At 46.6% G+C, this 13686-nt stretch overlaps 1 protein-coding gene across 3 annotated transcripts in view; it reads left to right on the forward strand.

Moving 5' to 3' along the window:
- The window catches only part of EPHB4 (EPH receptor B4), a 49948-nt gene that overhangs the window by 21744 nt on the left and 14518 nt on the right, over nt 1–13686 (forward strand). For all 3 annotated transcript variants that reach the window (XM_069767562.1, XM_069767564.1, XM_069767563.1), the window contains exons 2-3: nt 9898–9974; nt 11823–12507. In XM_069767562.1, the coding sequence (XP_069623663.1) occupies nt 9898–9974; nt 11823–12507 (762 nt within the window). The remainder of the gene's footprint in view (nt 1–9897; nt 9975–11822; nt 12508–13686) is intronic.

The raw sequence follows: 13686 nt of genomic DNA on the forward strand, positions 1-13686 counted from the left end.
TAGACTTATGCAACCACATTATTTTACTACTTTATTTTTCTTTTCCAGAAGGAAAGGTTGGTTTGTTCCTCTCAGGATTTGTTCAGATTATGGGTGACATTAAAGGGGGACAAATGTCCTGAGATGATTCTTCTATAAGGCAAAAACTTTGGATTGTGACATGGATAGTGGTAGAGACACGTGTGTGCACAGGATTTTTCTATCAGAAAAGTATGAAGTGTAAAGTCCGTCATAAACGTTATAGCTCCAAAATGGAGGCAGCCTTTCTTGGACATAAATAAATCCTTTTCTCTTGGGAAGACACAATACATCAGAGAAGCCCTGACGGAACATCTGCATTTCATGGAGCTTACCGCTTTATGCTCTCTAGAGGAGGAATGTTCCCTCACATTGGGAAAATAGTCTACAGTTAGGTCCATATATATTTGGACAACATTTTTCTAATTTTGGTTATAGACATTACCACAATGAAATTTAAACAAAACAATTCAGATGCGGTTGAAGTTCAGACTTTCAGCTTTCGTTTGAGGGTATCCACATTAAAATTGGATGAAGGGTTTCGGAGTTTCCGCTCCTTAACATGTGCCACCCTGTTTTTAAAGGGACCAAAAGTAATTGGACAATTGACTCCAAAGCTATTTCATGGACAGGTGTGGGCAATCCCTTCGTTATGTCATTTTCAATTAAGCAGATAAAAGGCCTGGAGTTAGTAATGTCTATAACCAAAATTAGAAAAATGTTGTCTGTGTCCAAATGTATATGGACCTAACTGTATGTGGTTAGAACATCTAGTGTTCCTCCCCACTGATGTCCTGGGACATGACCGGTCCTAGTCCGACATCCGACACATCTGTCTGGACTATGAGCTATTGAGAAGTCTGGCACTACCCTCACTGGTTGCCTACAGAGGGCAGTCCTCTCAGACTCTGGAGACTACTTAACCATAACTGATTCTGCCCTTTAGGACATCAGGTAGAGGCGCTGCTATTATGGCAAAGTGAGGGGCAGACCTGTAACCGCCTACAGTTCCCAACAATGCCCTGACCTGTTTTTTGTGATGGGGTGAGGCAAGCTCTGTATCGCCTTCTTTGAAATTACCTTCCCCGGGCTTCAGGAATCCTAAAAGGCTTTAAATTAATCCCAGCGTTCCGCTCAGTGAGCATCTCATGGTTGATGACACAAGTGAGACCTGGCCACTCTGAGGACATGTCCCTATCTTGGTGTACCAATTTCCTGCCTTGCTGTTTTTGGGAAGATGACAAAGTTTCTGCCACCTTAACACCCTCCGTGTTGGCTTCTGACTGGACCAACAAGCGAGGGGTTTAGAGCAGGTCCCTATCCTTTGAGGGTTTTAAAAGATTGCCGTGATATATCGGGAAGGGATTCCTTTTCCTTGGTCGGTGTAATTTATAGTTGACCTCTCCCACCACCTCATATTGTCCCTGCCACTGGGTAAGGAACTTGCTCTCCACAATGGCCACTAACAAGTACAGAGTCCCCAAGTTTAAATTGTCTCCCTTGAGCCAACCTATTATACAACCTGGATTTTGGCTCTTGGGCCTTCAGGAGGTGCTCTTTTACTTCATCCCTCACTTTAGTCCCTCAACACAGCTGATCATTATTCATGGGAAAACAATTATAGTCTCGAGGAACACTATTCAGCCCCGTTACATTTCCCAAAGCACCTTTCAACATTAAGTCCCTGATCTTGGCGGCCTGATAGTTGTCCTGCGACCCCACCGCAGTTGTCCTGGGAGTCCTCCAGGTTAGGCACATTGGCTTCAGCAGATGCTTCCTCATCCTCTTCTCCAGCCAGCACAATGAAATTCACGATTTACATCATGTGACATTGTTATCATATCAACTCCTAGCAACATACCGAACTACGGGTACTACAGCATCAGCCCATAAGTCCCAGAACTGAAATTCTCATCCGATCACAATAGAAGGCAACAAATCCTCGACAATTCCAACATGGTGGACATGGAACCACAGTCTGAGCGTCTGTCCACTTGGCCATGGGATAGTTCCTGGCGTCTCGATGGATCCTCTTCCTACAGATGTTCACATACGGAAGTGTGGCCCTTACCAGTGTCACCAAACTCCCTATGTCGATGTCCTGTCCCAATCACGCCGTTAATGGTCATATGGCACAGCTGAGGTACCTCACCATGGTGCGGTATGGCACTGCATGCGGGATGTGATGAGAAGCGTCTGCCTATAGAGCAGTCCATTGGTTCTGAGACCAACGGACAACAGGCTGATACGACCCGGGGCACAACACCTTCAACAATAGTATGAGATATACACCTTGAACCTGGGTCTTTGGGCGTCCCTCAGATGTGGCCTTGAGCCTCTTATGGCTATCCTAGAAATGTGACCTTGGGCAACATTAACTGCTCAGGGTGTTTTCTACATGACCAAGTATTTTTCTACAAGGCTCATGAGGTCATCTGCGTTCTGGGGATCTCCGTGGCAACCTGACTTAGCATGGACTTTATGTAGTGAGTCCACCACCATTCTTTCCATCATCTTTGTCGGAGAGCAGGTCTCCGGCTGCAGCTGTTTTTTCAGCAGGTTGACCATCTGGAACCTGATAGAGCCAGAGTTGCACACTGACTGCGGTGATGCCCAAATATGCCATTATCCTCAGCCTGTGGTACTCCTTGCCATCCTGCAGGGCAAAGTCGTAGAACGCTTTCTGTGGTTCCATCCCGGATAAGGTATGGAGCTAGGACCTTTGCCCAATGTTCTGGGGATTTCTCCTGAGATGTCACCATCTCAAAGACTGTCAGGAAAGCCTCAACGTCATCCTCCAGATTCATTTTCAGCAAGGCCTCCCGTACTTTTTGCCTCACATGGGTACAGTCTTTTTGGCTGGCGAGAGGTGCTGTGGATCAGATGGATGGGCCGTGGCTGGATCAGTGCTGGACACAGACCTCCACTTTCCCTCAGACACCAGCGAGGTGGAGGGGTATGCACTGCTATGAGTGGGATTATTACAGAGGAGCTCGTTGGACTTTTTTAGGTTGAAGATAGATCACCATCCTTTCCCAAACTTCCTGCCAGTGATCAGAAGACACTTTCTTCCAGCAGTGGAGCCACGAACAAGTCTTCACCACGATTGTTCTGCAGGACAAGTCTTCATCGCAGCATCGAAGCTTTACGGGTCTGGCCCCAGGAAAGGCCTTGGGGTATGTGCACACGGTCATTAATTGGCAGCAGTTTGGATGCAGCACATGTCTGCTCCGTCCAAAGCGCTGCTAGTTTTTGAACACAGGTGGTTCCACTTGTGTTCATTGAACCGTGCCGAATCACCGTGTCCAATACATTGTACGGGTGAGATTTATCGGGCTCGCGTGTCTACAAGATAAATTGATATGCTGCAGTCTGGAAAAACGGTGCCGTATGTCTGTCTCCGCAGGTGTCAGTGCACTCATAGCATAGCATTTCTTGAAATCCCATCCACAATGCTGTAACATCTGGATGCTGCGGAGTTACGCAGCTTCCAATCGGCGGCGTTTACTGACAGTGTGCACCTACCCTTAAAGATGGAGAGGAGAATAATCACCCTTCCGTCCTCACCAAATCTAAACCCTATAGAGAACTTGTGATCCTTCTTACACAGAGCTTTTCTGTGAAGGACAAAAGTCTCCTTTCTGATCCATGTCTGGTGCTTTGGGGTAAGAACCTGACAGACTCCATGGATGGAGCGTATGGCTGTCACTGAGGAGAAGGGCGGCCATATTACTGTATACACTGCTCAAAAAAATAAAGGGAATACTAAAATCCCACATCCTAGATATCGCTGTATGAAATATTCCAGTTGTAGATCTTTATTCATTACATAGTGGAATGTGTTGAAAACAATAAAGCCTAAAAATGATCAGTTTAAATCAAAATTGATATCCCATGGAGGTCTGGATTTGGAATGATACTCAAAGTGGAAAATCAAAGTACAGGCTAATCCAACTTCTGAGGAAATGCCTAAAGACAAGGAAATGATGCTCAGTATTGTGTGTGGCCTCCACGTGCCTGTATGACTTCCATACAATGCCTGGGCATGCTCCTGATCAGGCTGTGGATGTTCTGAGGGATCTCCTCCCAGACCTGGACTAAAGCATCCGCCAACTCCTGGACAGTCTGTGGTGCAATGTGTCGTTGGTGGATGGAGCGAGACATGATGTCCCAGATGTGCTCTATCCGGTCAATAGCATCAATGCCTTCATCATGCAGGAACTGCTGACACTTCAGCCATGTGAGGTCTGGCATTGTCATGCATCTGAAGGAACCCAGGGCCAACCGTACCAGCATATGGTCTCACTATGGGTCTGAGGATCTCGTCCGGTTCCTAATGGCAGTCAGGGTATCTGTGGTGAGCACATGGAGGGCTGTGCGGCCCTCTAGAGAAATGCCACCCCACACCAGTACTGACGCACTGCCGAACCATTCAAGCTGGAGGATGTTATAGGCAGCAGAATGTTCTCCACGGCGTCTCCAGACTTTGTCATGTCTATCACATGTGCTCCGTGTGAACCTGCTCTCATCCGTGAAGAGCACAGGGCGACAGGGGTCTGGCACTGCTCCTATTCCTCCATGCACAAAAGAGGAGGTAGCGATCCTGCTGCTGGGTTGTTGCCCTCCTATGGCTCCCTTCACATCTCCTGGGGTACTGTCCTGTTTACTGGTATCTGCTCCATGCTCTGTACACTGTGCTGACACACCGCTACCCTTATTGCCACAACTCGCATTTATGCGCCATCCTGGATGAGCTGCACTACTTGAGCAATTTGTATGGGGTGTAGACACTGCCTCATGCTACTGTACTGTACCTCCAGGGGTGAGTGCAGTGACAAAATGCAAAAGTGACACAGCCAAAAAGGATGAGAACCGAGAAATGGTCTGTGGTCACCCCCTGCAGAAGCACGCCTTTCATAGGGTTGTCTCGCTAATTGCCGATCATCTCCACCTGTTGTCTGCTCCATTTACACAACAGCAGGAGAAATTGATTCACAATCTGTTACTTCATAACTGGACAGGCTGATTTCACAGAAGTGTGATTGACTTACATTGTGTTGTTTGAGTGTTCCCTTTATTTTTTGGAGCAGTGTATATTACTAAATCACACTGAGGAGAAGAGCGGCCATATTACTATATATATTACTATATCACTGAGGAAAAGGGTGGACATATTACTATATATATTACTATATCACTGAGGAAAAGGGCGGCCATATTACTATATATATTACTATATCACACTGAGGAGAAGAGCGGCCATATTACTATATATATTACTATATCACCACTGAGGAGAAGGGCGGCCATATTACTATATATATTACTATATCACACTGAGGAGAAGGGCGGCCATATTACTATATATATATTACTATATCACACTGAGGAGAAGAGCGGCCATATTACTATATATATATTACTATATCACACTGAGGAGAAGAGCGGCCATATTACTATATATATTACTATATCACACTGAGGAGAAGGGCGGCCATATTACTATATATATTACTATATCACTGAGGAAAAGGGTGGACATATTACTATATATATTACTATATCACTGAGGAAAAGGGCGGCCATATTACTATATATATTACTATATCACACTGAGGAGAAGGGCGGCCATATTACTATATATATATTACTATATCTTACTGAGGAGAAGAGCGGCCATATTACTATATATATTACTATATCACACTGAGGAGAAGGGCGGCCATATTACTATATATATATTACTATATCTTACTGAGGAGAAGAGCGGCCATATTACTATATATATTACTATATCACACTGAGGAGAAGGGTGGCCATATTACCATATATATATTACTATATCTTACTGAGGAGAAGAGCGGCCATATTACTATATATATTACTGTATCACTGAGGAAAAGGGTGGACATATTACTATATATATTACTATATCACTGAGGAAAAGGGCGGCCATATTACTATATATATTACTATATCACACTGAGGAGAAGGGCGGCCATATTACTATATATATTACTATATCTTACTGAGGAGAAGAGCGGCCATATTACTATATATATTACTATATCACACTGAGGAGAAGGGCGGCCATATTACTATATATATATTACTATATCTTACTGAGGAGAAGAGCGGCCATATTACTATATATATTACTATATCACACTGAGGAGAAGGGCGGCCATATTACTATATATATATTACTATATCTTACTGAGGAGAAGAGCGGCCATATTACTATATATATTACTGTATCACTGAGGAAAAGGGTGGACATATTACTATATATATTACTATATCACTGAGGAAAAGGGCGGCCATATTACTATATATATTACTATATCACACTGAGGAGAAGGGCGGCCATATTACTATATATATATTACTATATCTTACTGAGGAGAAGAGCGGCCATATTACTATATATATTACTATATCACACTGAGGAGAGGGGCGGCCATATTACTATATATATATTACTATATTACACTGAGGAGAAGGGTGGACATATTACTATATATATTACTATATCGCACTGAGGAGAAGGGCGGCCATATTACTATATATATTACTATATCCCACTGAGGAGAAGGGCGGCCATATTACTATATATATTACTATATCACTGAGGAAAAGGGCGGCCATATTACTATATATATTACTATATCACACTGAGGAGAAGAGCGGCCATATTACTATATATATTACTATATCACACTGAGGAGAAGGGCGGCCATATTACTATATATATTACTATATCACACTGAGGAGAAGGGCGGCCATATTACTATATATATTACTATATCACCACTGAGGAGAAGGGCGGCCATATAACTATATATATTACTATATCACACTGAGGAGAAGAGTGGCCATAATACTATATATATTACTATATCACACTGAGGAGAAGGGTGGCCATATTACTATATATATTACTATATCACACTGAGGAGAAGGGCGGCCATATTACTATATATATTACTACATCACACTGAGGAGAAGGGCGGCCATATTACTATATATATTACTATATCACACTGAGGAGAAGAGCGGCCATATTACTATATATATTACTATATCACACTGAGGAGAAGGGCAGCCATATTACTATATATATTACTATATAACACTGAGGAGAAGGGCAGCCATATTACTATATATATTACTATATAACACTGAGGAGAAGAGCGGCCATATTACTATATATATTACTATATCACACTGAGGAGGAGAAGGGCGGCCATATTACTATATATATTACTATATCGCACTGAGGAGAAGGGCGGCCATATTACTATATATATTACTATATCGCACTGAGGAGAAGGGCGGCCATATTACTATATATATTACTATATCGCACTGAGGAGAAGGGCGGCCATATTACTATATATATTACTATATCGCACTGAGGAGAAGGGCGGCCATATTACTATATATATTACTATATCGCACTGAGGAGAAGGGCGGCCATATTACTATATATATTACTATATCGCACTGAGGAGAAGGGCGGCCATATTACTATATATATATTACTATATTACACTGAGGAGAAGGGTGGACATATTACTATATATATTACTATATTACACTGAGGAGAATGGTGGACATATTACTATATATATTACTATATCACACTGAGGAGAAGGGCGGTCATATTACTATATATATTACTATATCACACTGAGGAGAAGGGTGGACATATTACTATATATATTACTATATCGCACTGAGGAGAAGGGCGGCCATATTACTATATATATTACTATATCCCACTGAGGAGAAGGGCGGCCATATTACTATATATATTACTATATCGCACTGAGGAGAAGGGCGGCCATATTACTATATATATTACTATATCCCACTGAGGAGAAGGGCGGCCATATTACTATATATATTACTATATCCCACTGAGGAGAAGGGCGGCCATATTACTATATCACACTGAGGAGAGGGGCGGCCATATTACTATATATATATTACTATATTACACTGAGGAGAAGGGTGGACATATTACTATATATATTACTATATCGCACTGAGGAGAAGGGCGGCCATATTACTATATATATTACTATATCCCACTGAGGAGAAGGGCGGCCATATTACTATATCGCACTGAGGAGAAGGGCGGCCATATTACTATATATATTACTATATCGCACTGAGGAGAAGGGCGGTCATATTACTATATATATTACTATATCCCACTGAGGAGAAGGGCGGCCATATTACTATATATATTACTATATCACACTGAGGAGAGGGGCGGCCATATTACTATATATATATTACTATATTACACTGAGGAGAAGGGTGGACATATTACTATATATATTACTATATTACACTGAGGAGAAGGGTGGACATATTACTATATATTACTATATCACACTGAGGAGAAGGGCGGCCATATTACTATATATATTACTATATCACACTGAGGAGAAGGGTGGACATATTACTATATATATTACTATATTACACTGAGGAGAAGGGTGGCCATATTACTATATATATATTACTATATTACACTGAGGAGAAGGGTGGACATATTACTATATATATTACTATATCACACTGAGGAGAAGGGCGGCCATATTACTATATATATTACTATATCACACTGAGGAGAAGGGCGGCCATATTACTATATATATATTACTATATCACACTGAGGAGAAGGGTGGCCATATTACTATATATATATTACTATATCACACTGAGGAGAAGGGCGGCCATATTACTATATATATTACTGTATCACACTGAGGAGAAGGGCGGCCATATTACTATATATATTACTATATCACACTGAGGAGAAGGGCGGCCATATTACTATATATATTACTATATCACACTGAGGAGAAGGGCGGCCATATTACTATATATATTACTATATCACACTGAGGAGAAGGGCGGCCATATTACTATATATATATATTACTATATCACACTGAGGAGAAGGGTGGCCATATTACTATATATATATTACTATATCACACTGAGGAGAAGGGCGGCCATATTACTATATATATTACTATATCACACTGAGGAGAAGGGCGGCCATATTACTATATATATATTACTATATCTCTCTGAGATCTGTGGAATTATCAGACTTCTTATATTCAGGATTCTTCACCTTCTGGACGGACGATACCAAAGACATCCTAAGTGCCCAATATTAATGTCTATGGATGTAGATGAGGACAGAGAATCCCCTGAGGTGGTTGTGGGGGGCACATACTTTCCTTGCAGTCTATATGGTGGCCCACGCGCTCCTGCCCTGTGCTGGTCATTCCAGTATAACCACTGGTTGATGGATGGGCAGTCGCCATGTTGGGGGGTCCATGAGGAGGAGTGGCTGGATGTGACCCTTTCTGCCTGTAAATCTGCACTGCTCTGTAGGGTTTTCTCCTGGCCGTCCTTGATCACGTGTTTATAGAGCGGGGATGTCGCTCACATTGCATGTGCCCTTGTTATTGTCCCCTCTCCTCGCCGCGCTGCAATCACAAGTCAATATTTACCCATCTGCCGTATCTCGGCTTTCCATTCCTTATCACTGTATATAGCAAGCAGCTGGCACTGTGCTGAACCGGACACGCACTGCCCCTCCGCACATGGTACGGGCACGCGCTGCCCCTCCGTGCACGGTCCGGGCATGCGCTGCCCCTCTACGCACGGTCCGGGCAAGCGATGCCCCTCTGCGCACGCGCTGCCCCTCTGCGCATGGCCCGGTCACGCGCTGCCCTTCCACATATGGGCCAGACACTCACTGTCAGGAGGAAGGAATATTGGCTTCGGCGGTCAGGAGGGAGGACGGTCGTCTCTTTGTTCTGACATCTTCTGTGTTTTTTTTTACAGTCACTCTCATGAACACCAAGCAGGAGACCTCTGACCTCCGATGGACAATATATCCCAAACTGAAAGACAAAGACCAGGTAATGTCTGCTGTCCTCGTGGAGCCCCGTTCTCTGCCCATTCCTGTCCCTTATTTCTTAACTCATAGAGCCTTTCCCAGGTGTGCTCCCCTGATGTACCTGCCATATTCAACATAGCGAGACCCCTGATCTCTGCCTTATATTTTCTTCTTCTCTGATCATTTTTACTCTGTCTGCGTCTCCCCTCGTCTCTTCTGCATTTCCCTTGGTCTCTTCTGCATCTCCCCTGGTCTCTTATGTGTCACCCTCGTCTGTCTTTTTCTTCTGTGTCGCCCTGGTCTTCTGAATCACCCTCAACTTCTGCTCCGCTCTCGACTTTTGCTCCGCCCTCATCTTCTGCGTCGCTGTAGTCTTCTGTATCTTCCTTGTCTTCCGCCCCGCTCTGGTCTTCCGCCCCGCTCCTTAGTATAGTGGTAAGTATCCCCGCCTGTCACGTGGGAGACCGGGGTTTGATTCCCCGACAGGGAGGCCTCTCTTTCCACCAACATAGAAGAGGATTCTTTACTGTTAGGGCAGTGAGAATCTGGAATTGCTTGCCTGAGGAGGTGGTGATGGCGAACTCAGTTGAGGGGTTCAAGAGAGGCCTGGATGTCTTCCTGGAGCAGAACAATATTGTATCATACAATTATTAGGTTCTGTAGAAGGATGTAGATCTGGGGTTTTATTATGATGGAATATAGGCTGAACTGGATGGACACATGGCTTTTTTCGGCCTTACTAACTGTTACTATGTTACTATGCTCTGGTCTTCCGCCCCGCTCTGGTCTTCCGCCCCGCTCTGGTCTTCCGCCCCGCTCTGGTCTTCCGCCCCGCTCTGGTCTTCCGCCCCGCTCTGGTCTTCCGCCCCGCTCTGGTCTTCCGCCCCGCTCTGGTCTTCCGCCCCGCTCTGGTCTTCCGCCCCGCTCTGGTCTTCCGCCCCGCTCTGGTCTTCCGCCCCGCTCTGGTCTTCCGCCCCGCTCTGGTCTTCCGCCCCGCTCTGGTCTTCCGCCCCGCTCTGGTCTTCCGCCCCGCTCTGGTCTTCCGCCCCGCTCTGGTCTTCCGCCCCGCTCTGGTCTTCCGCCCCGCTCTGGTCTTCCGCCCCGCTCTGGTCTTCCGCCCCGCTCTGGTCTTCCGCCCCGCTCTGGTCTTCCGCCCCGCTCTGGTCTTCCGCCCCGCTCTGGTCTTCCGCCCCGCTCTGGTCTTCCGCCCCGCTCTGGTCTTCCGCCCCGCTCTGGTCTTCCGCCCCGCTCTGGTCTTCCGCCCCGCTCTGGTCTTCCGCCCCGCTCTGGTCTTCCGCCCCGCTCTGGTCTTCCGCCCCGCTCTGGTCTTCCGCCCCGCTCTGGTCTTCCGCCCCGCTCTGGTCTTCCGCCCCGCTCTGGTCTTCCGCCCCGCTCTGGTCTTCCGCCCCGCTCTGGTCTTCCGCCCCGCTCTGGTCTTCCGCCCCGCTCTGGTCTTCCGCCCCGCTCTGGTCTTCCGCCCCGCTCTGGTCTTCCGCCCCGCTCTGGTCTTCCGCCCCGCTCTGGTCTTCCGCCCCGCTCTGGTCTTCCGCCCCGCTCTGGTCTTCCGCCCCGCTCTGGTCTTCCGCCCCGCTCTGGTCTTCCGCCCCGCTCTGGTCTTCCGCCCCGCTCTGGTCTTCCGCCCCGCTCTGGTCTTCCGCCCCGCTCTGGTCTTCCGCCCCGCTCTGGTCTTCCGCCCCGCTCTGGTCTTCCGCCCCGCTCTGGTCTTCCGCCCCGCTCTGGTCTTCCGCCCCGCTCTGGTCTTCCGCCCCGCTCTGGTCTTCCGCCCCGCTCTGGTCTTCCGCCCCGCTCTGGTCTTCCGCCCCGCTCTCATTTCCTCTGCTTTTATGGTTACATCGTCTTTCTCTTGCAGTGGGATGAGTCGTCGGGCATAGATGAGGAGAACATTCCTGTCCGCACCTATGAGATCTGCAACTCCCATCTTCCAGACCAAAACAACTGGCTCCGCACAGGCTTCATCCCTCGAGGCCCTGCCCACCATGTTTACATAGAGATCACGTTCACCATGATGGAATGTGCCTCCATCACCCGAGCGGGGCGCTCTTGTAAGGAGACCTTTAACCTCTACTACTACCCAGCCAACTCTGACATCGCCAATGACCATTTCCCAAAATGGATGGAAAATCCCTGGATCAAAGTGGACACTGTGGCAGCGGACACGCTGGCACGGCAAACTGGGCGAGTGAAGGGAGCCCCCATGCGTTCCAACATTAAGACCTTACGTCTTGGTCCTCTGAAGGAGAACGGTTTCTATCTGGCGTTCTTGGATCAGGGGGCTTGCATGGCGGTGCTCGCTGTCCGGGTATTCTATCGCAAGTGTCCGGCAGTGGTGGCCTCGCTGGCCAGTTTCCCAGAGACTGTGCCCGCAGGACTGGTGGTGCCAGCAGAGGGCAGCTGCGTGGAAGGAGCTGAGGGCTCCCTTGGAAGACGACCCATTATGTATTGTCGAGAAGATGGAGAATGGGCCAAACCCGCAGCGGGCGAGTGCGTCTGTGAGGCCGGAAGGGAAGAGAAAGATGGTCGTACTAAGTGCACAGGTAAAAAGAATAGGCAGAATGTCACGTGACTCATGTATGGTATACAGGGGTCTCCTCGGCAGCATGCTGCCCCCCGCAATGATGCGCTAGTCTCCATGTATGTGGGCACAGAGCCCTCAATGATGTTCTGGTACCCAGCCTGTACGCTGGAGGGGGAAGGGTGGGCACTGTCAAAGCTCGGAGGTGTCACAGACAAAAGGGATCTGGAATTTCAGGTATGTGAGGAGGGGGAGCAGCAGGAAGTATGGAGGGGGCTGCAATTATTCCTAACCTGAGACAACAGTTCGCTGCTCACTTAACCCGTCTCCCTCTGCAGAATCAGTGAGACCACCACAATTAACCCTTCTCCTTCCACCAGTACAGAGAGACCACTGCTGGCTTCACCAATTACCTTCCACCAGTACAGAGAATTCATGGCTCGCTTAACCCTTCTCCATCCACAATATCAGAACATTCACCACTTGCTTATCCCTTCTTTATCCACCAGTATCAATCCACTGCTAGCTTAATAATAATAATAATCTCTATTTATATAGCGCCAACATATTCCGCAGCGCTTTACAGTTTAACAGTTTCAAACACATCAGTCATAAGTTTAACAATACAATAAAGCACAATAAGACGACCCTGCTCGTGAGAGCTTACAATCTACAATGAGGTGGGGGAGATACAAAGTACAGGTGTGTATTTACAATGATGTATTTACAATGAGGGTCCAGCCATCTTCAGGGGGTGGGGGGTAGATGGAGATAGTGAATGGGCTACACACAAATAAAATGACTTTGATTAGTGAATGTGATAGGCCGCTCTGAACAAATGTGTTTTGAGCGAGCGCCTAAAACTTTGCAAATTGTGGATGGTCCTAATATCTTGAGGTAGAGCATTCCAGAGGATTTGCACAGCACGGGAGAAGTCTTGGAGTCGGGAGTGGGAGGTATGGATTAGTGCAGAGGTTAGTCAAAAGTCATTTGCAGAGCGCAGCGGTCGGTTAGGTCGATAGAAAGAAATGAGGGAGGAGATGTAAGGGGGTGCTGCACTGTGGAGAGCTTTGTGGGTGAGAACAAGTACTTTGAATTGTATCCTGTAATGAATGGGCAGCCAGTGTAATGACTGGCGAAGAGCGGACACGTCCGAGTAACGATTAGCCAGATGGACGACCCTGGCTGCTGCATTAAGGAT

The sequence above is a fragment of the Ranitomeya imitator genome, chromosome 4 (genome assembly GCF_032444005.1).
Source record: "Ranitomeya imitator isolate aRanImi1 chromosome 4, aRanImi1.pri, whole genome shotgun sequence".
In the NCBI taxonomy this organism is placed as follows: Eukaryota; Metazoa; Chordata; class Amphibia; order Anura; family Dendrobatidae; genus Ranitomeya; species Ranitomeya imitator.